Source organism: Eubalaena glacialis, chromosome 1 (assembly GCF_028564815.1).
Source record: "Eubalaena glacialis isolate mEubGla1 chromosome 1, mEubGla1.1.hap2.+ XY, whole genome shotgun sequence".
Lineage (NCBI taxonomy): Eukaryota > Metazoa > Chordata > Mammalia > Artiodactyla > Balaenidae > Eubalaena > Eubalaena glacialis.
In genome coordinates this window covers 37,426,518-37,451,134 of record NC_083716.1, presented here as the reverse complement: position 1 = coordinate 37,451,134, position 24,617 = coordinate 37,426,518, and the positions used below count along the sequence as shown (strand labels likewise).

At 38.9% G+C, this 24,617-nt stretch overlaps 2 protein-coding genes across 4 annotated transcripts in view; one reads left to right on the top strand and one right to left on the bottom strand.

The window, feature by feature from the left end:
- Window positions 1–18,062, bottom strand: part of PANK1 (pantothenate kinase 1) — a 112,044-nt gene extending 93,982 nt beyond the window's left edge. The window contains exons 1-3 of one of the 3 annotated variants that reach the window (XM_061173296.1): window positions 17,927–18,062; window positions 17,570–17,645; window positions 12,275–12,424 (exon numbers count right to left, since the gene is read on the bottom strand). In XM_061173296.1, coding sequence (XP_061029279.1) covers window positions 12,275–12,424; window positions 17,570–17,602 — 183 coding nt within the window. In that variant the 5' untranslated portion in view covers window positions 17,603–17,645; window positions 17,927–18,062. Of the gene's footprint in view, window positions 1–12,274; window positions 12,425–17,569; window positions 17,646–17,926 lie in introns of those variants that run through there. The other 2 variants (XM_061173371.1, XM_061173222.1) reach the window with 2 other exon arrangements.
- Window positions 18,063–18,269: 207 nt separating this feature from the next.
- Window positions 18,270–24,617, top strand: part of KIF20B (kinesin family member 20B) — a 74,558-nt gene continuing 68,210 nt past the window's right edge. Inside the window, exons 1-3 of the mRNA XM_061195329.1 lie at window positions 18,270–18,346; window positions 18,728–18,777; window positions 21,695–21,842. Coding sequence (XP_061051312.1) covers window positions 21,696–21,842 — 147 coding nt within the window. The 5' untranslated portion in view covers window positions 18,270–18,346; window positions 18,728–18,777; window position 21,695. The remainder of the gene's footprint in view (window positions 18,347–18,727; window positions 18,778–21,694; window positions 21,843–24,617) is intronic.

Sequence of the window (24,617 nt, the reverse complement as noted above, 5' to 3'; positions counted from 1 at the left end):
TGGCCATTTAACATTTTATATCTGAGTAATGATAAACTATTCCTATTAGCATTGCAAGTAAATTAATTTAGAACAAAATTAAATTCTTGGTTGTTTGAAAAAGGATTAAAAGTCTTCCATCTAAAAGTATGAAATTATTGTTCAAAGGGATATAATTCGAAAATCTGTAAGCACATTTATGTGTAAAAAAGTCATTTCCTTTTAACTCTCCCTTACATGATGCATGTACTAAAATCTGAGAAAGTGCCTGGGTTTGTTCCATTTAAATGCTTTTTAATAGTGTTGTCATTCTGTTTCTGGCAAGCAAAGCTTTACATAAGCCTAAAGATGCAGAAATTCTAAGATTAGAATAATTTAGATTCTGTCCTTGGGACACACTGTTTGTCTAGTGTAAGATGATGGAATGTCCCTGTAGGTGAGTCAGCTCTCGGCTTGGACTGCAGACTCTGCTAAGACTCTAGTCCCTGGATCTCATCCACTCGTGATCTCCATCAATGTGGTTACAGGGCCACTCTGAGCTAGAATCTGCAGCTGCTGCTCTCCCCTGCCCAGGAGCACCTGTCCTGCAGCGAATGGAGCTTGGTCTACCCATGCGAGTCCTAGTCAGGTGGTGTTGGTCTGCCTCCTACTACTGCGGGGCTTTGGGTCAATCAGTGACTTAATTTTTGAGGCAGGAAAACTTACTGAGAATCAATTTTTCATATTCTCCATATCCTGTGCTCACCACTCCCTTTCTCAGCAAAAGACTCATGGTATTTCTTGCCTTGGGGTTTTTTTTTGCACAAGGAAAGCAGACATTTCCATGGAGCACTTTTTGTTTTGTTAAAGTTCAAACTCTGCTAGTGTTCTACACATTCTTTCTGTTTTTAAAAAATATTTATTTATTTATTTGGTTGCGTTGGGTCTTAGTTGTGGCAATGTGGGCTCCTTAGTTGTGGTTCGAGGACTCCTTAGTTGTGGCATGCCAACTCTTAGTTGCGGCATGCATATGGGATCAAGTTCCCTGACCAGGGATCGAACCTGGGCCCCGGCATTGGGAACGCAGAGTCTTATTAACCACTGCGCCACCGGGGAAGTCTCCTACGGATTCTTAGAAGGAGAAAGGGAGACTCTTCGAGGGCAGCAGGAAGGAAAAGACAATTACACCTGTCACTAAAAACGGGGGTCTGTGGGTGGGAGGATTCCTGAGATCTGAGTAGCCTCGGTGCAGTGGCCGGAGGAGGAAGCTGGTGCTCAGGGAGGACGGCTGTGAGGTGAGGTGTACCTTGACCTGCCTCAACCCCTCAAAGATCCTCGACATCGCAAGTCACACAGAAGCCACGGAGTGGCTCACTCCAGAGGAAACTTTTCTAGTACAGAAAATGGGCATCCAGCAGATATACATGCAGTTGGAAGAGAGAGGACAGGACAGGCCCTCTCCATGCGTTAGCACACTGGGCAAGAACCAGAATCCCGAGTCAGGTCCCTGAATGGCTGAGATGTCATTTCCTGCCATTCTAGTGGAGTCATGCTAGGAGTTAGTTTTTTGTTTTTGTTTTTTAATTGTAGGTGAATATTTAATTATTTATCTATTTATTTATTTATTTATTTTTGGCTGTGTTGGGTCTTCGTTTCTGTGCGAGGGCTTTCTCTAGTTGCGGCAAGTGGGGGTCACTCTTCATCGCGGTGCGCGGGCCTCTCACTATCGCGGCCTCTCTTGCTGCGGAGCACAGGCTCCAGACGCGCAGGCTCAGTAACTGTGGCTCACGGGCCTAGTTGCTCCGCGGCACGTGGGATGCTCCCGGACCAGGGCTCGAACCCGTGTCCCCTACATTGGCAGGCAGATTCTCAACCACTGCGCCACCAGGGAAGCCCCAGGAGTTAGCTTTAATTAAATTAAAAGAAAATAAAATAACTGGACATTTCTTCCTCATTTGGATTTGTGTACATTCCTGCTATGTCTGTCTGAGCTCCTATTTCTTCACCATATCCTGGCGATCAAACACTTGCCTCATAGCATCACTGTAAGGGTTAAGCCAGGTTAACGTGTGAGGGTCTGGGAGAGTGCTTGGGTATATTTAGTAGGTGCTCAACTACTGTTGATTCTCTAAAAAAAATTTTTTCCTTCTCTCCAAGATGGGACTGCCAGAATGAATGGCAGAAGTTGGTATGAGGACCTATGGAAGGCCTTGGGCTAGGGAAGGTAGAGGGGCAATGTTTTTAACAGTAATAATAGTTACTTTTTTTTCTTTTTTGGTCTATTAATTTGGGACTTTTTTTTACTGAGGTGTAAGTTGATTTACAATATTATATGTTTCAGGTATACAGTACAGTGATTCACAATTTTTAAAGATTATACTCTATTTATAGTTATTATAAAATATTGGCTATATTCCCTGTGCTGTACAATATATCCTTGTAGCTTATTTATTTTATACACAGTAGTTTGTATGTCTTACTCCCCTACCCCTGTCTTGTCCCTCTCCCCTTCCCTCTCCTCACTGGTAACCACTAGTTTGTTCCTTATATATGTGAGTCTGTCTCTTTTTTGTTATATTCACTAGTTGGTTTCATTTTTCAGATTCCACATATAAGTGATATCATACAGTATTTGTCTTTCTCTGTCTGACTTATTTCACTAACCTAATACCCTCTAGGCCCATCCACGTGGTTGCAAATTGCAAAATTTCATTCTTTTTTATGGCTGAGTAGTATTCCATTCCATCCACACAGCACATCTTCTTTATCCATAATGATAGCTAGTATTTATTAAGAACCTATTATGGGCCAGGCATTCCTGGACTAAATCTTGTCAGTGGTTTTTCACCTGTTCTGTAGAGCTCTAAGATTCCATGGAGGGTCTCAGGAACTGCAGTGAAGAGCCAAAGGGAGGCCAATGAGTTCACATGCAGGGCTGCTTCCTCTACTTCAACTAGATCGGTTTGCTTTTACCTGTTTAATATGTTGATCCTCTACATGAGATTTTGTTTGAAAAGTAGTATGTCTCTCAAAAATGTCAGAAAACTTCTACAGAGATATTGGATCAATATGGCAATATAAACAAACACATGTTCAACCAGCCTTCCTCCCCTGATCTAAACCCTAAAGCTAACCTAAAGGATATATATATATATATATATATATATATATATATATATATATGTATCTGTAGATATATAGATATTTGAAGATCATGTTGACTTACAAGATGAATTGCTCTAAATGGATCAAAACTTCTGCAGAAACTGCTGAAAGACAGAAAGTAGAACTGGGATAATACTGAAGGAGGGACCCACTGCCCAACACTAAAGAAGAGGGCACCTGTAAGCTGTGAGTCAGGCTTCAGTACTGCTCCAAGCTTGGGGAAAGCGCATACAGGGACGGGAGGCAGTCCCAAACCAACATTCAGTGTGATTTGGGTAGCATTACAGCAGTAGGAACAATCAGGCAGTTCCTCTTCTCCTCCTTCCACCTGTGCTACACAGCAAACAGCAAAGGCAATTCCAATGGGACCCCCTGGGAATTATAAGCAGGATAGTAACAAAGAGGTGTGTGTACCCCAAAAGAAAGTGGGAGTTCCCGTGCCCAGAAGACGAGCTACTGATCCGCTCAGTCTGGTAGTATGTCCTGCCTCTCCCCTATAACCACAGAAAGCAGAAACATTGAACAGATACGCACTCAGACATACAGGCAAGGCTAAGAGACAACTGAAAATGCAAACAGAAGGACAACCGAGAATCACCAAACATTTGAAGAAAAACAAAGAGGAGTCCCAGAAGGAAAGAATGGAGGGAATGAAGAAGAGGAAATATTCAATAAACAACAGAATAAAACAGCTCATTGTCAATGAAAGACACGCCACCTCCAATGAAAGGCCCCATGAGTGCTGCTTAGAATGAATAGAAAAACAAACAAACAAAACCCAGATCACATCTAGACACTTGATGGTAATATTTCAGAAAAGCTCAATTAGTAACTTGCTTTTCTGTTTCTATTCAGTCTCCCAAAATTTGGTCACTTTATTGGACAAAGAAATTTTTTTGGTATTGTCTGCCAAGATGATTTGAGTTGGAATATTTTTAGCAAAGGAACCTGATACTCTTGGCTGTTTGACTGACACAGCCAGTAGTTGAGCCCCATGCTGGATAGTGTGAAGATGTGGCAAGAAGAGGCTGGATAAGCTAAATTTACAGTCATTGAATATAGACGTTTCTTTTTGTTCCAAATGATCTGTTTGGTACTTAATCTGCCTAGTTACTTATTGCCCCACAATGAGTAATCAGAACAAATGAAATAAAACAACCCATTTCGGATCTGTCCCAAACACTCCTACAAATATCCCCTAAATATCCACTCATTTGAATGTTTTTGTTTTTTTTTTAACATCTCCACAAATTGTACATCCCAACTGTGACTCAGAATTATTGTTAATCAAGTTCAGAATTAAAAACATATTTTAGACATTCTACTAAAATATTTCCTTCAACTTAGAAATAATTCATTAGAATTTTGAATGCCTTTTGAGCGTTTGTGGTTTGGGCCCTACACCATGTGTTATTTTATGAGTTCTTTTTGGAGAGCCAGCTTTTCTCCCTCATTCTTATCAACCTCTCATCATATTTGTTCAGATCTTCATCGAACATCTAATATGAACTGAAGATTGTTGATTCAGTCCCAAGTCTTTTGTCTTTTTCCATTAGGTGCAAGAGCAGTCCTTAGGACTGAGGAGTTTACACAAATGAGTAAAGCACAGTTCCTATAAACCCAGAAGTGTTTAAAATCTAGTAAATAAATATGAGAAATATATAAAATCCAATGAGGATTCTCTCCCTCAGAAGAGGAAAAGATCATATTTGTTATGATCTAAGCCATGCTCATGTTATTTATCTACATTGGTCTCTCCTGTAAGATTGTAATAATAACTACCATTTATTGGTACCTTCTGTACCCAAGAGAAGCTGGCATTTGATGACCTAGATGGGTGGGATGGGGGGAGGAGTGGGAGGGAGGTCCAAGAGGGAGGGGGTTTATGTATACATATAGCTGATTCACTTCGCTGTACAGCAGTAACTAACACAACATTGTAAAGCAACTATACTCCAATAAGAAAAAAAAAAAAAAAAGAAAGAAGCATCAGACTCAGAAAGGTCCGTTGACCTTGCCCAGTGTCACAAACTTCTAAGTGACAGAGCCTGGAATTGACCCGTCTACTTGACCATAAAGCCCTATTTATTTTTCCCCCAACTTAAACATACTCTTTCCTCTGTCTTGAGCATACATTCTATGTTCCCACCTCTCCCTTTACCATGGTCCATTCTCCTACCTTAGAAAAGAAAGGCATACACTCACTTATCTGGAATCTTCTTATGGTGCATTGTCCCAAGAAGTAAAAATGTCCTGGTTACCTAAGAAAGGGACAATTCAAATGACTGGGGAAGCCTCCTTGAATAATTAATCAAAGCACATAAAAAAACTGCCCAATGCCTGTCTTCCTTATACATATTTCTGGTAAGAGCAAAATGTTGCTTTAGAACCAGGGTATTTTGGCTGATGTTGGGATATTCTGAATTAAATCAGAATGGGTAGTGGGGGTGACTGTACTTCTGCCCTTTTTGGACTACAATCAAAGAATGCAATGCCCTTGAAAATTCTATGAGAGCAAAGCAAACACAGCTTAAAAATTTTTTTAAAGGAAAGCAATTCTTTTCAGATATTTAAAAAATACTCATCCTGGCACTTGTCATTAGCTAGAAAGAAAAGCACCTTCAAATAGCCTATGAACAGTGGTGGTAGCGATGCCGATTATTTTTCAGTGTAACTGGATTTTTTTAGGAATACCAACTTTTTAAAGATACATTGATTAACACCCACAGGTAAGATTTTTACAAGATTTTTCTCAGATTAGTTGTATATCATCCAATAAGGCAGCTAAACCCTATTTTATCAAATCTAGATCATGAGATATTTATTCCGATTATAGTACATTCCCATTTTTTTTAATCTTCTGAATTATTTACTTTCTACTATCTCCTAATAACAACACGTGAATTTGCTAGCTGCTGGACCAATTAGTTATTAGCTATGTGACAGGGATGGGCTATGTGCTCATCAGCTGGGCTTCTTCTTCCTGAGTGTGCAGGAAAACCACATTTCCCTTTCTCCCCTGCAGTTAGACTGAGGCCACATGCCTGGATTCCTATCACAGGAACATGAGCAGAAGTAATGGACACCACTTTCCAGGCCTAGTTATAAACTCCCCCAGCACCATTATTCAAGCTCTCTCTTTCCCTTCTGCTGGGCCCATGGAGGTCAATATTGCAGATTACCAGATGAAAGGAACCAAGCCGCTGTTTTGAAGACAGCTGCCCCGGAGTCACCCTACTCTCACTGGGGCTATGAAGTGAATGACAAATAAAACAGTGCGGGGCTTCCCTGGTGGTGCAGTGGTTAAGAATCCGCCTGCCAATGCACGGTACACGGGTTTGAGCCCTGGTCCAGGAAGATCCCACATGCCACAGAGCAACTAAGCCCGTGTACCACAACTACTGAGCCTGCGCTCTAGAGCACGTGGCCACAACTACCGAGCCCGCGTGCCACAACTACTGAAGCCCGTGTGCCTAGAGCCCATGCTCTGCAACAAGAGAAGCCACCGCAATGAGAAGCCTGTGCACCGCAGCGAAGGGTAGCCCCTGCTCGCTGCAACTAGAGAAAGCCTGCTAGCAGCAGCCAAAAATAAAATAAATAAATTTATTAAAAAAAAAATTAAGAAAAAAGACAGTGTGGAGTTATTTTATTTTTTTTACAGCTAGCTTTAATTACCCTGATTAATATAAACAGTGTATACTTTTATTAAGCATTTCAGATTTCAAATCATGTATTGTACATTTCCTAAAGAATATCATACCTGCTCTCATAGGTCTTGATTCATATATAACTTCTACTCTTAGCTGGATACTACATTGTATTACTGCAAATTAAGTAATGAAAAATGTTTTACTTTGTTTCAATTAACTAATGTAAAATTAATTATATGAGAGTTATATCATTTTAATCTTGATTGCTTTTAGAAATATATTGTACAACATGGATTCTATAACTTACTTCTCAGTGTTTTTGATACTATTCCTTAAAAGAAATATTAACACATCTGAACTGAAAAATAAAATCAGACCTTTTTTGACAGAAAATAAGTCAGATTTTAGTGATTAGCTTGCAAATGAGAACTGGCTTTGTCAATTAGGTCATATGGCTTTGTCATTTGTGGTCTGGTTGACCACAGGATAGGAGCACTTTCCATGTATTCAATGAAAGAAAGCTTTAAGTTTTGACATAACTATATTGAAAACATGTGATAAAAGAAGTTTGTAAAAAATACTGTACTACCACAGATACTGAAATAAATATCTCCAATTTTTACTGAGTAAAAATTTAAATGAAGTGCTGCTGGGTGAAAGAATAAAAGGTATAATTAACAGTCACTTGATAATCTGTGACAAAGTCTTTTTGGTACAGTTTCAGAGACTGAGACTCTAATGTCTGTCTAATTAAACCCTTTATAAGTCAGATGGCTTCTAATTCATAGCTTTCAACAAAACTAAAAAGAGGACCTAATTGAATTATTAGCTGATAAATCTTTTAAGTAATTCTGGATAATAAATCACTCTATTATTTTTGACATCTAATTTGACAAAATTTCAAAGAATGGGGTGACATTGCCATAATTAAATTTTCTATTCTTATATTATTATTGTGAAAAACAGCAATAGAATAGAAGTGGTACTCTGTCCCATTTTAGACATAATTAATATTCTTCCATGAGTACCTGAACTAATGGAAAAATAAATCCCCATTAATTTCAATAAGAGGTACATCCCTGAAAATTTCTACTTACGTGTTTGGCAATTATAAAAAATATTTAATATATTTATATTGTTTTAACCACTTGTCTAACAATAATAACTACAGAAGTACTCTTTTTAACTTGGAAGTAAAAAAATTAAAATCTATATCAGTACTTTTGCTTGAGACACATCACAAGGTGATCAATGAAAGACTTCTTGAGCGCAAACACTTCTACATTACGGTAAAAAACTTATATTAGGGTGAAAAACTGGGGGAAATGGAATGCAAAGGAGTTCAGGAAGTAAAAAGAAAACACTCATTTTCTGATTGCTAAAGAAGAGTTCATGTATTTTTAAAAAATGTGTGCTAGTCTCAAAGTTGCTAACATGCGATCATACTCTATTTATAACTTGATATTTTTTCTTCTGTATCTATTTTTTAAAAATTGGTTATGTTCTATATACTCTATGTATTGGTTATATTCTATGTTCTATGTATTCGTATTCTGGCTCTGCCACTCACCTATGATGAGAGCTTGGGTATGTCGCTTAACTTTTCAGGGCCTTGGTTTCTTTTTTTCCCTATAAAATGTGAAAGTTGAACCACATCATTTGCAGGCCCCCTTACATCTCTAATATTCTATAACTCTGTGACTAAAGACTCAGAAATATTCCTTTAGATGACTGAAAACAAAAAGTATCCAAATGTGCATTTCTTCTTTTTCCCCTTTCTCATTTTCCTTCTTCCCTCCCAATATCACTAAGGCCCTGTTGGCATAGAGCAAAGATTGTATGTTTTGAGGGATTTACTAAAATTGGTCTCATTATGTATCAATTAATTACAGTAATTCATTGGCTTCCCTCAACCAAAAAATAATCAAACTATTCATGACATCATTATTTTCCCTAGTAATTGAAATCTGAAAAGCATATAATAAAGATAATATTTTCTAAAATAAAAAGATATTGGCACGATCCTGCTTCCTCCTTTTGAGGAAGCTAGAATCTTGAAATAGCTCATCAGAAACAGAAGTCTTTAGAATAGAAAAGTTGACCAGAAAGGCTATAATTGTTGTTAAAAAATATGTATGTGAGGTCCACTAGCACCGCCTTGTGCTATTTATAAAACAATGCAAGATATGATGTATAAATAGTACTATTTTGGTTCTAAATATTTCCATTTTGGTAACAGAATGTTGTGTTTTTTCATATTTGCAGTGAGAAAAGGTCCTGAAATATTAGTGCTGTGTTTTTCTTTCTTGCCCCACACTTCCGTGTAGTTACATGTACCCATGTTGACTTGCAGACAACTGAGATTGTTAGATCAGGGATTCAAAGAGAAAGAGACATTTAATATTCAATTGACTGACTTCCACAAAAGGGCAGAGTAGGGGAGGGAGTCCATGTGAGATGGTTGCTGATCAACCCTGGAGAGCTATGTAGAAGGGAGGCCAGTGACTGCAGCCCATCCCCACCATTCAAGTGCGCATGTCTCTTTGTGTAGAAGAGCCACAGGTGCTACTGTCATCACTGTCAGGTCATCACAGCACCTGCACTCGGCCTCTTAGCTCATCCAGGTGGAGGATGTCCACCTGTGTCCTACAACTTTGGTAGCCTCCCACGTGAACTGCTGTCTGTTAATTTTACCCTTGTTAACAGGACACAAAACATCTTTTCAAAATAGTCTGAGATCCTTCACCACCAGAGGACATTGAAAATGAAGAAGAAACAGAAGCCACAGTTTTGGCACTTGTAAGAGTCTGGACTGGGAAACCCATCTCTGGTGTATGTGTGTGTGTATATATAGTTACATGTATATATTTATACTGGAGAAGTATTAGGGTCTTAAGACTAAATGAGATGGCATATAGGAAAATGCACAGTTCTAATTCATCTATACATCCAATTAATAAAATTTTATTGAATACCTAATGAATATTTATTGAGCACCTACTATGTGCCAGGCACTGTCCTAGGTACTACGGACATAGTAAACAAGATGGATGAGGTCTCTGTCTCATAAGCTTGCACTGTGGTGGGGGAAGACATAGTGTAAACAGATAAATAAGGTAATTTCAGTTACTGTAAGTGTCATGAAGAAAGTAAAAGAGGCCAATTGGATAGAAAGTGACTGGTTGGAGGGTGAAGGGAGCAACTGCAGGGAGGGTGGGCGAAGACAGCCTCTTTGGGGAGGGTAACCCTGAATAATGAGAAGGACTTAGTCATGCAGAGACATTTGGAAGGAACAGATAGAGGGAACAGAAAGTGCAGAAGCTCTCAGCCACGTAGTAGTTTAGCATGTTTTAGAAAGATGGCAAACGATGCAACCTCTGCAGACTCAGGAGTGGGGAGCCTCCTTCACTAAGATGATGGGGTCTTACAGCTGACACAGAGTAAGTGCTTAATAAAGAAATGTGTCTTTGCTCTGACACATTACATTAGAAAATGTTTACTACATACTTAAAAAGAGTTTATAACGAAAAACTTCCCCTGCCCCCAACTCCAGCCCTGCTTCCCAGAAGCAATCACCCTTATAATTTACTTTTGGTTCTTTTGACATATCTTTGAATATAGCATGCTCCTAATGTTATTTCTTCCTGTATCAATTATAGACATTATCTATTTACTTCCTACAATGACAGAGAAGCATTTAGCCAAGAGAATTATGGTTATTTTTCTGCCTCTACTGGTTACCTTTGCACCTATAAGTAATAAACTTCTATGTCTTGTCCCTTCATATCTTGACTCCCAGATCATGAGACTGAGATATTATAGACCTAATTCTTTCTGCTGCTTCTCTTCCTCCACTCTTCCCTCCATGTCTCTGCTGGGCACAGCCTCCTATGCCCTATAAACTTTAGTAGTTCTAACTCTTTTTAGCAGTTATACAGGGCTCTTCATGCTCTAGGTCCCACCTACTTTTTTCATCTCCTGACATTATCCACTTTCGCTATACTCACAGTTTTACTGAACTATGTACTTGCAGTTTTTGTAAACTTTTGTGTGCTCTTGTCTTTTTTCTCATTGCCTCATATGTTTTCATTGCCGGGAAGGGCTTCCCTCTGCAATTCACTGGCAAATCCCATTCATTCATTTTAGCCTACATGCCACTTTATGAGATCTTCCTTGCTGGATGCCATTTATTAAATACAAAAAATATTTATTCAATGGCTGTTATATGCAAGGCACTGTTCTAGGTGTCAGGGCTATAGTGGTCCTAGACAGACATTCATGAGCTTGCATTCCAGTGACTTAATAAGCAGACTTAATAAAAATAACCACCATGATGAAACACACGATGTGTCAGGACTTTACTAAATAACTCACAAATGCTATTTTAATCCTCACACCTTTATGGGACTTTAAGAAGTTAAATATCCTTCCTGAGGTCACTTCCTGTAAGTGGCTGAGCTTATATTCAAACTCAAATCTGCCTAACTTCAGAGGTGTCACTCTTAAATCATACTCATTTCTGCAGCTATTACTCCTTGTACACGTCTACCATAACATTTGTCATACTGTTTTGAAACTGTGCATGGAGTTCCCCACATAAACCACAGGACATAAAAGAATTATTTGTGTGACTATCTTTTCAATTTTCTCAGGATGGTAGAGAAGTAATACCGTTCTAGAGACAAAGGAGTGAAATTAATGCATTACATACAGTGGGTGCCATAGGGAATTAGGGATTAACTCTTGAAATCTCAGACTGAGAAAGGCTTGCTCTAAACTGAAGACGTCTTAAGGGTAGAGATACCTGCTGCATAATGGGTGCTCGATAAATGTTCATTGAACCTGTTATTCAAACCTTTGTAATCAATACATACCGAGTTTTGGGGTTGAAAAACTGTTAGTCCTGCGTTTGAAGGTGGCTTTGCAGCAGGAGCTAGGCACTCAGTCTTTTTAATAGAATTCCAAGGGTGTTCAGTCCAAACTTTAAGAGGCAGTAGAATGCAGTGGTTAATTGCACAGGCTCTACCGCCAAACTACCCAGATTCCAATTCCAATTCCATTGTTTACTGTTTATACAACAAATTATTATTTAACATGTGCCAGCCACTTTTATAAGTACTTTACAAACATTACCTGAACTAAACCTAACACCTCCATGTAGCAGATACCTTTACTATTCCTCAGTAGTGCCATGTCTCAGTTTTCTCCTCAGTTAAATGTGGGATACTAATAACAAAATATAGGGTATGTAGGATTGAATGAGTGTAAAGTACTTAGAATAGTATCCGGCACATAAAAAGTTAGCTATTACTACCAGCAGAGGCTGTGACCGTTGGCTTGATGTAACTTAACAATTTTTTCATCTTATGCTAATGTTCACTTCAAGGGAATTATTTGGAATGGGGACTAAATCTTAAGCATCTCCCAGTCAAGTTGGCTCTATGTTTCTAAGGGAAAACCCAGTGGCTGGTGCTGAAATGGAAAACGTAGGAAAAAAATACCTCTGAAATCCGTCCAGTCTTCTGCATCTGCTCAGGCATCTCCCAAGTCCACATTATTGTCACCTCTTGCTGGGATGCCTGCAATAGCCTCCCAGCTGGTTCAACGGCATTCTCCTTGGCTGCCTTTATTCTCTGCTCCAGGAGATTAACCTTTTCAAAACACAGAGGCAAATTGTATTGTATAGTGCGCACACTTACAACAGTCCATTGATTTCTCATTGTTCTTAGAATAAGGACCCAACTCAGTGACTGAGCTGACTAAGTCTTGTGGGATCTAGCCTTGGCCCATTCCTCTCCGTGGTATCTACCCACCCCAGCCACATCAGCCTTCGTTCACTGTTCAGCAAATATTTGTTTGATCACCATGTATTTATGGAGTCATTGAGGATACATCAGTGACAAAGAGAAACAGTTTTTGTACTCATAGAACTTACCTTTAGGAGGTGGGAGAACAACAATGGCAACAAAAACCAGACATATAATAATTATTATAAAAAATATAATAATTGCTGGTTGTAAAAAGTAGGAAAATGGAATTGAGCCCGCAAATAAAAAAACAGGGTCATTTGAGATAAGATGGACAGAAAGTCTTCTCTAAGCAGGTAATATTATATTGATGAGATGTAAAGGAGGAAGAGAAGTGAGCCACATGATGAATGGGGAGGAGAGAATTCAGGTGGACAGAACCCATGCAAAGGTTCACATATGCTGGAAACAGCCTGGTGTGTTTGAGGTACCCAGAGTAGATCAACTCACAGCACAAAGGTAAGAAAGTGAGGAGTGAGATTGGCTGGCGCCTGGTCCTGTAGGGCCTGGTAGGCCATTGTAAAGAATTAGGAAGTTTTTTCCCTCTTCTTTTTATTTTAGAAAAGCTCCAAGCTGCTTTTAAAAGTTGAAAGAGTGGCACAATGTACATCGCTATACCCTTTATTTAGATCCACAAATTATTAACTTTTTGCCACATTTGCTTTTTTGGTTCTATTTTCTCTGTTCTCTGTTCTTTTGTTCTCCCTAACATCTTTCTATTTTGTTTTTGTTTTATTTTTTCCCCAAATCTTCTGAAGGTAAGTAGTTGCAGACACTGTGACGCTTTGCTGCTAAATACTGAAGCAAACATATTCCCCAAACAAAGACATGCTTCTACATAGTCACAAATTATCACACGTCCAAAATTTAATACTGATTCAGTATCATGTACGTTGTAGTCCATATTTATATTTCCACAATTACAATTGTCCACAAATTGTTTTTTGCAGTTACTTTTAAAAAAAATCTATGAACCAATCAAGATTCATGAATTTCATTTAGCAACATCTGTCTCCTCACTAAAGCAATCCACCACCTTTTGATTTTCTCTTTCCCGAACACTGACATTTTTGAAGAGCCTGGGTCTGTGGTCTTGTAAGATGCTCTACCTTCTGATTGTTTCCTCATGATTAGATTCAGGTTAAACATTGCTGGCACAAATAGTACCAGGTGATAGATAGTCCCATTACTGGTGATGTTGTTTCCTCACTTGATTAAGGTATGTCTCATAAATAAATCTCTACATTGTAAAGTTACCTTTTCCCCTAATTAAGAGTTAATCTCTAGGGTGATTCTTTGAGATAGTGTTAATATCCTGCTCCCCCAACAACCTTTTAGCCAATGGTTTAGCATCCTTTATCCATTGTTTTAGTATTCTTTGATAAGCTTTATCTATGTCAATTTTTACAGTGGGAGTTGCAATATGGGGAATATTTTAATTTATTATTCTTTTTGCATTCATTAACTGGCATTCTTGTGTAAAGAAGAGCTTTTCATTGTTAGTCCTTTTCTTCCCCATCTATCCCCCTAACGAAGAGGACTTAAAAAATTAAACCTGTTTTAATCTATTACCATCATTATTCTTATTCTTTTTGATGTTCAAATTCTTCCAAGCATGGTTAGTGGAAGCCCCTTTAGGCCAGATCCAGTGTCCTTTTGAAATGACCCTATTAATCTCTAAGGACTTCTTTGCTTTCTGACAAGAATGTTCTAGGCTCACTTTATAATTTCCCTGCTCCAGTCCTGGAATCAGCCTTTTCTCCAAGGAGTACTGGTTCTTTTTAGTGATAAATGGTATTTAGAAACCATTTGGGTGGCTTGGTCCTAGGGGTGCTCATTGTTACTGGGTGCCAGGGCTTCCAGGCCTTCAGGCCCTCTCAGTGGACCCAATAAAGATAAAAAAAAATGTCATTCTACTACCAACTCAAATCCATCATCAGGGGGTTCTTCCTTACTTTCTATCATACCATATTTGTTATTTCCCTTCTCCCACAGTGAGAACCCTGGTACCAAACAACATGAATATATTTACTCCTTTGCTTTTTCCTGTAACACATGTATAATAGATTTAAAATTACTAAACCAATACCCCTTTCAACATCAAACCTACTAAACCAAGTTATTGATTTCTTTGCATTTCTTTTGCTCTTACATTGGATCCCACAACTCCTAACTCCAGTATATAGAGTACTACGCTCAAGTTAATTGAACAAGTTCTTTTTCTCTGTGTGGCTATGCTGACAATTTGATATACAGGTAAGTTCATCTCTTTCTTTGTGCTAAATTTTAGGGCTTGCTTTTATTTCCATTGTTTTAGATTTAATTTTTTGAAAAGGCAAAACTCTTTTTTTTTAATTTATTTTATTTATTTTGACTGCATTGGGTCTTCGTTGCTGCACGTGGGCTTTCTCTAGTTGTGGCGAGCGGGGGCTACTCTTCGTGGCAGTGCTTGGGCTTCTCATTGCAGTGGCTTCTCTTGTTTTGGAGCACAGGGTCTAGGCACACGGGCTTCAGTAGTTGTGGCACATGGGCTCAGTAGTTGTGGCTTGCGGGCTCTAGAGCGCAGGCTCAGTAGTTGTGGTGCATGGGCTTAGCTGCTTTGCGGCATGTGGGATCTTCCCAGACCGGGGATCGAACCCATGTCCCCTGCATTGGCAGGCGGATTCTTAACCACCACGCCACCAGGGAAGTCCTCTTTTTTTAAAAAAGAAGTTTATTCAGAGAGCCACACTCCCATCACTAATCCTTGCAAAATATTCCCATCCCCTATAGATAACCATTTTCAACTAATTTTCTGTTTCATAGTTTTTGTATTTCTATCTTCAAAAATAGGCCAAAAATGGGTGTGTGGTATACATACATATAAGTATGTAGACTCTCATTTCTCCTTCTTGCTTACACAAAAGTTAGCATACTTTGTATATTCTTTTGCACCTTTTCTTCACTGAACCATATAAATATGATTTTATTCTAAAAATTCATTGAAGGGCTTTGAGCTAGGGACTGACATGATCATTTCCATTTTAAGATTGGTTTCGCTGCCCTATAAAGAATGGAGAACAGGACCTGAAGCAGGTAGACCAGATGGGAGGCTGCAGTGGTCGGAGCAATGAAAAGGGAAAGGACCATTTATTTCACTTATAACACAAAAGTACAACAGATACATTTATGAGCTGGATGAGAGTGGTGAGGGAAAAGGAGGACTCAAAAATGATTCTTTCTCATGAGTAACTGGGTAGATACATGGTGGTGTCATTTACCGAGACAGAGATTTGGGAGGAGAGGCTTTAAGTTTTGGAATGAAAAATCAAGGTCCCATACTGAATATGTTAAGTTAGAGATGTCTGTTATACATCCAAGTGGAGATGGTAAGTGGATAATGAGATATTTGCATTCGGTTGAAGTTCAGAGGAGAGGTCTGGGGAGGATAAGGAATTTAGGAGTTATCAGTATAAAGATATTTAAATCCATGGGAGTTGATGAGTTTGCCAAGAGGAATACTGTAGAGGAGAGAAAAAGGTGGGGAAGAGGGGAAGCTCAAAACCAAGCTCTGAGGATTCCTACAATTTAGAGCTTAGGTAGAAGAGACAGAAAAGAAGACTAAGCTGGGCAGCTATTAAGGTTAAGAGTAAACAAGGAGAGAATGACCTTTTGCTGACCCAGAGGCCAAGTGAAATTTCAAGGCTGAAACATTTAACTGTGTGGATGAAACAAACTGTGTGGAATGCTTCTGGGAGCTAGAATAAAATGAGACAGAGAATCCATTGGATTTTGTATAGTATTATCCTAACCCCGTGCCTGGTATTACGTTCCCTAGGCCTGGAGTGCTTACTCCTCTCTTTTATTAAACCTAGTTAATGCCAAATGACCCTTGGAGATCCAGATCAAACATTATTTGCTCAGGTTCCCCTGTGACACAGTCTTACAGCTCTAAACATTTCTTTCAAACCACTCAGTACAGTTGTAATTTCTCAATTATTTGTCTTTTTATTTGTCTTTGCAATTTTTTCTCAATTATTAGAATATAAGCTCCTGGAGGGTTAGGGTCTGTTTTGCTAGCTCTCCTCCACTGTTTTAACTGACTCCTAGCCTAGTGTTTGGCACATAGAAGGTTTTCAATAAATATCTGTTGAACATAAATAAATGTAGCACCTGGAGGGCTCAAGAGCTGGAAATCAGTAACAGCTAGTAAAAGCAATAAAGGCATCATGAGGTACGGCAGGAAGGGCAGATTTAGGGGTAGAAGTGCCTGAAGGAGAAATGGAGACTTTGACAAAGAGGCCCCTAAAGACTTAAGTTCCAGCCGGAACAGTAAAACACAGTTTTATTCTATCTTCCCTCCTTTCTTCCCTTTCACACCTACTTTCTCTGTTCATTTTTACGCCTGGTCCTGCATCCTCTTCTCTACTCCAAACTGGTTCACCACAAATATGATTCTTTTGTGGATAAAGAAGGCAAACTGAATAAGGAGACAGTAGGAAGTTAGAGAAGGAAGGGGGAGGTTATGGGAAATATAAATATAGAATAAGAAAAGGAAGACAGTAAGCTCATCAAACCAGGTACTATTCTACAAATACTACTAACCAAGTAAAAGAGTCAAAAATAAGATCACATGTGAGAGGGTGGGTCTTGAAGTCATTCAGCTGAGTTTAAAATCCCAGTTTCCCCCATTAATAGCTGTATGCCTTTGAGCAAATTACTTAATCATATGAACTCAGTTTCCTCGAAACCTATAAAAGGGGCATAATAACAGTACCTACCTCACAGGGTTGTTCTCAGGATCAGTACGACAATCAGTTTTAAACGCTTAGCACCATGACTGGCACAAGGTAAATGCTCAATTAACGTTAGCAGTTACTTTTCTTTAAAATGAAGTACAGCAGGGAGAGATGGCCTAAGTAGTAAATACTTGTCATATGACTGTAATAACACCGCATCAAAAGAAGAGGATCACTTTAAAAGAAGCAGATAAGATGTACTGGCACTTACATTTCGGGCACTGCAAAGACCTTGCCTATGCATGGAAGATAGACTGTCACAGTACAGCGCCTCACGCTGGTAGTTGCTTTATATTTTCAGAATGGCAAAAACAAAAAAACAAAAAGAGAAAGAATGCTTTTGAAAATCTTTTCTGGGAAAAATGTATCTCGTCCACGAGGGCCGCTGTGGACGACAGGTAGGATCATGCAGCGAAGGAATTGACCCTCCGAGTGCGGGCAGCGCGTGCGGGCAGCGCTCATTCTAAGTGACTCTCCCGATGCGGAGCCTATTCCGGCCCGCAAGGACAAGGCCCGCCATTCGTCCGCTGGTTCCTAGTGTAGTCGCGGGGCTAAGTGTAGCAGCTACCTCACCTCGGGGCCTCCGCCACGTCTTTATTGTCTCCAGGATGGAATCCGAGATCCGCGCCGCCGCCAACAGAGGGTGGTACCCACCGCAGTCCCGAGGCAGCGCCCTACCCAGCCCGGCAAGCAGAGCCCCGCGGGAAGCTCCGCCCACTGGCCGCTCACCAGGCCGCTTCCGCCCATTGGTCGCCCGGCATTCCGAGGCCCGCCCCCAAATTTGAAAGCTTCTCCCGGGAGCGGGTGGGAAGCCCACAGCTCTAGCCGGCGGCGCTCCGGGGCGTCGTTCCGGAAGCTCCGCCCACTCCCAGCGTTCCGTTTGAATTTGAAAACGAAAATAAGTCGGTGATGCTCCCAGGTTGGGCCGGCAGGGCAACGTTTGCGAGTGAGGGTACGCGCAAGGAGGTGGGGACTGCGCACATACCAGGTGAGGTGAGGAAAGGTCTCAGGCAGTGTGAGCACCTTCCGACGGGGCTCGGGACACCCCTGAGGTTACTCTCAGGAACTGGGTTGCGGAGCAATGAAGACGCCTGGGCCACCGGGTGCGCTTTGGGGGGTTGAGCCGTTGTACTCGCGTTAGGATTTAAATCTGGTCTCCGCCGCTTATTGGCTGTGTGACGCAAGGCAACGTCTTTAATCTTTCTGGGCCAGTTTCCTCATCTGTAAGAGGGGGTAATAATAGAACCTACCTCTTCGGGCTCTTATGAAGATAAAATGATAACATGTAAACCTGTTAGAAAGTGCCGGTGTATAGTAGGCACTAAGTATTTGCAATCATTAATATTTTTATTATTGTTGCTGCTGTTAGGGTTGAGGATCAGGCCTCCATTGCCAAATCTGGTGCCCTGAATCCCTAAGGTGAGTAGTTTGCTCGGCAAGTGACGTGCTGTTATTTGGGAGGGATGGGGGCCCTGTGGTGGCCGTCTGTGCAGTTATTTACAGGCTGCTGCCGGTGCCCGGGGCTCGCCCTTCTTGGACTTTGCAGTGCTAAGCGGAAGGGGGTGTGTGTGACGAGTGCAATGACTGCTGTCATCCCCCAGTTTGGGAGGTTTCCCCCATCTCGTTCTACTTTTTGGCTCAGTGATTCCTGCCTGGTGCAGCTCTTTAATATTCCTTACTGAAGGACTAATTGACAAAAGGTCATGCCTTATAGGTTAGCTTGTTTTTAATCCCCAAGGTGATCAAATTCAGGTTTGTTTTTGTTCTTAAAACAAGGTAGCATGTTCACCCCGAAGCAGCATAACAGTGTGTACTTTTTATTAGATGTCCAAGACCTGAGACTTCAGTTTGCAAAATAATGTAAAGGACTCATCAGTTGTGAAGACTTTTTTTGAGACTATATTTTGCGGATGACATTCAGAAACGTCATTCAGTAGCAGATTTTATTTTTCATCAGTCTTCAACCATGAAATCTCACTGGAGAGAAGATAAAAGATGCTGTTTCTCAGTCGTGGGAACAGCCTTCCGAAATGAGAAATGAGGTCTTGAACCTTGCTGTTGCTAAAGATAATATCAGAAAAGAGTAAGACCAATTTTTTTTTTTTTTTGCAGAGAGGATTTCATTTATTATTATTAAGCCACTATACAGGGAGTTTTTATCACTACATAAATCTCTGAATTTGTTGTAGGGGATACAGAGTAGTATAAGACAAGGTCCTTGCCCTCAAGAAGTTTCTAGTCTAGTTGGGGAGGCCACACATAAGTAGAAGTTAACTAAAAGTACAGGAAGTGATAGTACATCTCATTAATTTTATAATTGTTAAGAGGCAGTTTATTCATTGAAAACTGAACATATGAGCACGTACAAACTACTGTAACCTTACTTTTTAAAGGAGGTACAATATTCTTTTTAACTTAGTAATTTCATAAAAGATTTATCAATATGTTTTTTTTAACCAAAAATTGATTGAAGCTTACCTTCCAGTTTCCTGGGCATTTCTATGAAATTTGAGTTATGAAATGTCAAGCCAGTACTTTCATATTTTTGCACACTTTTCTCCCATATTCTAGATCAGTGATTATTTTTTATTCTATCAGATACCTTTCTTCTTAATTTTCACCCATAAATTGCATGTTTGAAATACTCTATCAAACTGCATTTAAGTAATTTTCTCATTTTGATTACCTCACTGATTGTACAATAAAAAAAGCAATAACGATATTAAACTTACTTAATTGTATGATTGGGTGATCTTGTAGTTTGCTGGGTTTTGTTGAAGGTAAATGTGTAATTTCTTTAACTCTTTTCGAATTTGGGGGTTTCAGGACTGAACAAGGAAAAAGATACACCGCAAGGGGGCAGTAACACATGAGGAGCTTTACTGGGGTAGCACTTTGACAGGATTGCGTGCTTGGGAAGTTGCCCACAGCACGAGACTTTCCAGAGACTAGAGTGAAGGGCCAGTCACCTAGAAGGGGAAGAGGGTAAGGGAATTGGGGAGGGGTGGGGGTAATAGGAGAGGGAGCTCCGTGTAAGTGATATTGCTCAGCAGCACAGTAGCGAGTCACCGTGTCAGAGAACTCCAAAGGGTAGCAGTGGCTTGGGGTCTTATCGTCCTGGATTTCATCTGTGGCTAGCAGATGGTTGGGTGCAGTTTCATGGGATGTGGGAACCAGTTGGGCTCTAAATGGCTAAAAATGAGCTTATTTTGGCTATATGTAAAGCAAACAGATGTGTAAAAATTTGAGTTTGACACCTCACTGGGGTTTTGAACTACTGATCTTGGCCTGCTGTGAAGAAGTAAACAACGCAGGGCCAGTATACAGGGGCCATCTTTGGCTCATTTATTTAACCCCCATGGTTGCCCATTACTAACTACCTTCTTGAACCAGGAACTCTAGTGGGCAGTCACTGTTCTGAATATTTTATAATATTCAAAGAATAGAGTGCGCTCTCCATTTCTCCCTGGTCTTGTGCACCTAGTAGAGTCTCAGTAAATATTTTAATGTTAATTTTTTTTTATATGGTTCTTGTTTTTGTCTGACTTATTTCACTTAGCATAATACCCTCAAGTTCAAACTATGTTGTTGCAAATGGCAAGATTTCATTCTTTTTAATAGCCGAGTAACATTCCATTGTGTGTGTGTATCACTTAATGTTAATATTTTATCAGTGAAGGTTACCCCTAAGTTTACCTTTAAATTTAGTGACTTGATGTTTAATTTAGTTGTAATAGTTTACTGATGCATTATTCCATGTTCACCTTAATTTTTAAGACCTGTGATGTATCAGGTACTGTTTTGAATATGTTCACATATGTTATTTCACTTTTTACTTGCATTATTTGGAAGAATTCAGTTGAAAGTAATTGTCCAGATTACTGACTCCTAATTGCTAAAACATTACAAAGTCTGTAAGTAACATTCTTCAGAAGACACTAAATAACTAAAATAACACAAGGTTATAATTTACTCCACCCTTACTGTTTGATTTCTGAGAGGATTTCAGGCAGAGTCTGAATGTTTTATACTCTCTTACTTTGTGGATTACCTTTACTCATGAAATCTCTTTGGCTGAATCTACCCATAGATTGCAGCACATGAATAGTAGTGGTAGGCTGTAGCCAGTATTATTTGATTTAGAATCTGTAAATAATTGTCTTTTGTCTTTTCCATGGGTCATCATGTTATAGATGAAATAGTCTAATGTTTTCCTTTTGGAAATGTAGTTACATGGCAAGAAGTAGTGGGCTGGACTCACAGACTTTATAAACTATGGATAGCTTATATGCTGATTTATTAAGGTTATCTAAGGAAGTTACTGTTATTCTTGCAGAATGGAATCTAATGTAAATCAAGATGGGGTGCCTAGACCATCTTATGTTTTCAGTGCTGACCCAGTTGCAAGGCCTTCGGAAATAAATTTTGATGGCATTAAGCTTGACCTCTCTCGTGAATTTTCCTTAGTTGCTTCGAGCACTGAGGTAAGTACAAGAAAAGTATGATGTTGATTATCATGATTGAGTGCAAATGGGCACACACACACACACACACACACACACTCTTGGACAGGTACAACTAGAGCAGAGCTTTCCAAACTTTGTAGGTTTAAGGCAAACTTCTATCTCAGCAATTTTTTCATGGTGCCCTAAATACATAACAGTTCCTTTTCACGTAGTAGGTGCAGACATCTTAATGACTCTTTATGCCCTGACCTAGTAGCCATTTGAGGAAAAAATAACTTATGAAATTTTTAAATATTAGTTTTCAATAACCACGGTTACTTACTAATGGGATATGTGTGCATTTTGGGTGCTGCACAACTTCTCAAGCTTTGGAATCAAATTAGACACTGCCACCTGCATTTCCTATTCTTCATTGTTTTGGGGTCGTACTTGCTTTTTATCACAACCACCACTGGAAAATCCAGCTTCACTAAGATATGACATCATCAAAAGAAATAGTGTGATCTAAGGTTGAAACTGAACTTCTTCAAGCTAATAGTTCGTGGTGTTCCACATGTGTCAAGTACTGCTGTGGTTCCCTCAGAAATGTAAAATATTCCACTATGCCCCTAGGAATTGCAGGCCTTAGTTTAAAAAATAATGCAGATTAAAAAAAAATTATCTTAGTAGTGTTTAAGAAATAAGTCTTTCTACTACCTTACCTACTGTCACTATGTTTGCTGTGTTTATAGACTTTTTCTTGTACATTTACTTTCAATCCATTTATATTCTATTTATTACAGATTAGATTATTAATTTCGATGCCTTAGAGAGATGGACTAACCCATTTTATAAAGAAAGATGGAGGGGGAAAGAGGAGTATAGGGAACATAGATAAAAGGATAATAATTATTTAATACCCATCATGTGCTAGGCTCTTTTACTTTAGCTCATTTAATCATAGATAAAGAAAAGAAGGGAGGAAGGGATAAATGCCTCTTGGTGTATAAATGGAATTATACATTACTAGACTTTTGTGTGTGCCTTCCTTCATATAATACAAGGGTTGGTAAATAATGGCCTGGTTTTGTATTGCCTGTTTTTGTATTGCTTACAAGCTAAGAATGGTTTTTACATTTTTAAATGGTTGAAGAAAAAAAATCAAAAGAAAAATGTTTCATGATGTAAAAATTATATGAAATTCAAATATCACAAGTCATATTCATTGGTTTACTTATTTTCTAGGTCTGCTTTTGCAACAGAGTGGCAGAGTTGAGTAGTTGTGACAGACTGTAGGGCCTGTAGAGCCTAAAATATTGTGTTTCTTTACACACAAAAAATTTGCTGATCCCTACTTAGCATGATGTTTTTGAGATTCATCACGCATCATGTGTCAGTAGTTTGTTACTTTTTATTGCTGAATAGTAGTTCATTGTGCAGATATGCCACATATCCATTTACAGTTTGATGGACGTATGAGTGATTTCCATTTTGGGGCCATTATAAATAATGCTTCTCTGAACGTTTATGTGCAAGCCTCTCTGTGAACTTGTGTTTTCATTTCTCTTGGGTAGATACTTACGAGTAATTGTGGGTCACATGGTAAGTGCATATTTAACTTCATCAGAAAACTGAAACTGTTTTCCAAAGCGACTGTACCAGCACCAGCAATGTATGCAGGTTCCGGTTCTTCCACCTCTTTGCCAACACTTGGTAATTTTATGAGTGTGTAGTAGTACCTTGTTGTGGTTCTAGTCTGCATTTCCCTAAATGAGCACTTTTTCAAGTATTTCTTGGCTATTCCTATACCTTCTCTTGTAAAATGTCTCTTCAAATCATTTCCCTACTTAAAAAAATTAGGTTGTTTGTCTTATTACTGATTTGTGAGAGTTCTTCATGCATTGTAGATACATATCCTTTATCAGATCAATAGTGTCTTGATTAATAGAGGTTTTTAATTTTAAAGAAGTCTAATTTAACTTTTTTTTCTTTTACGGTGATTTCTTTTGTAAGTCCTAAGAAATCTTTGCCCAAGGTGGTGAAGGTTTTTTAAAACATTTTCTTCTAGAAATGGTTAGAGCTTCTGTTTTAATGGTTATATTTGTTATCCATGTTGAATTAGTTTTTGTGTATAGTTGATGTAGGGATCCAGGTTGATTGGTTGGTTGATTTTTTTTTTTTTTAACCTCCACTTATCTAGTTACTTGAACATTATGTGTTGAAAAGACTTTCTTTTCCCCATTAAATTGTTTTGGTGTCTTTATTGATAATCAAATGGCTGTGTATCTATGTGTGGATCTATTTCTGGATTATTCTCTTTCATTGACCTATTTGCTTATCCTTATGCCTGTACTTCGCTGTCTATTTCTGTAGGTTTATAATAATACGTGAAATCAGGTAGTGTGAATTCTCTAACTTTGCTTTTCTTTTTTAGGAATATTTTGCCTTTTCTAGGTTCTTTGTAAATATATTCATAAATTTTAGAATTGACTTACCAGTTTCTACAAAACAGCCTACTGGGATTTTTGACTGGGATTGCATTGAATCTATGAATCAATTTGGAGAGAATTGATATTTTAATAATATTGGAGAGTTTTAATTCACGATTGTGGTATATTTCTCAATTTATTTAGGTCTTTAAGGTTTTAGCAATGTTTTATACTTCTTTTGTTGAAGGCCGGTGTAGGGGCCTTCAATATCTTCTGTTAAATATATTCTTAAGCATTTCATGGCATTTGATGCTATTGTAAATTATATTTTTAACAGCTTTATTGAAGTAAAATTAAGATACAATAAACTGTACAAATTTGAAGT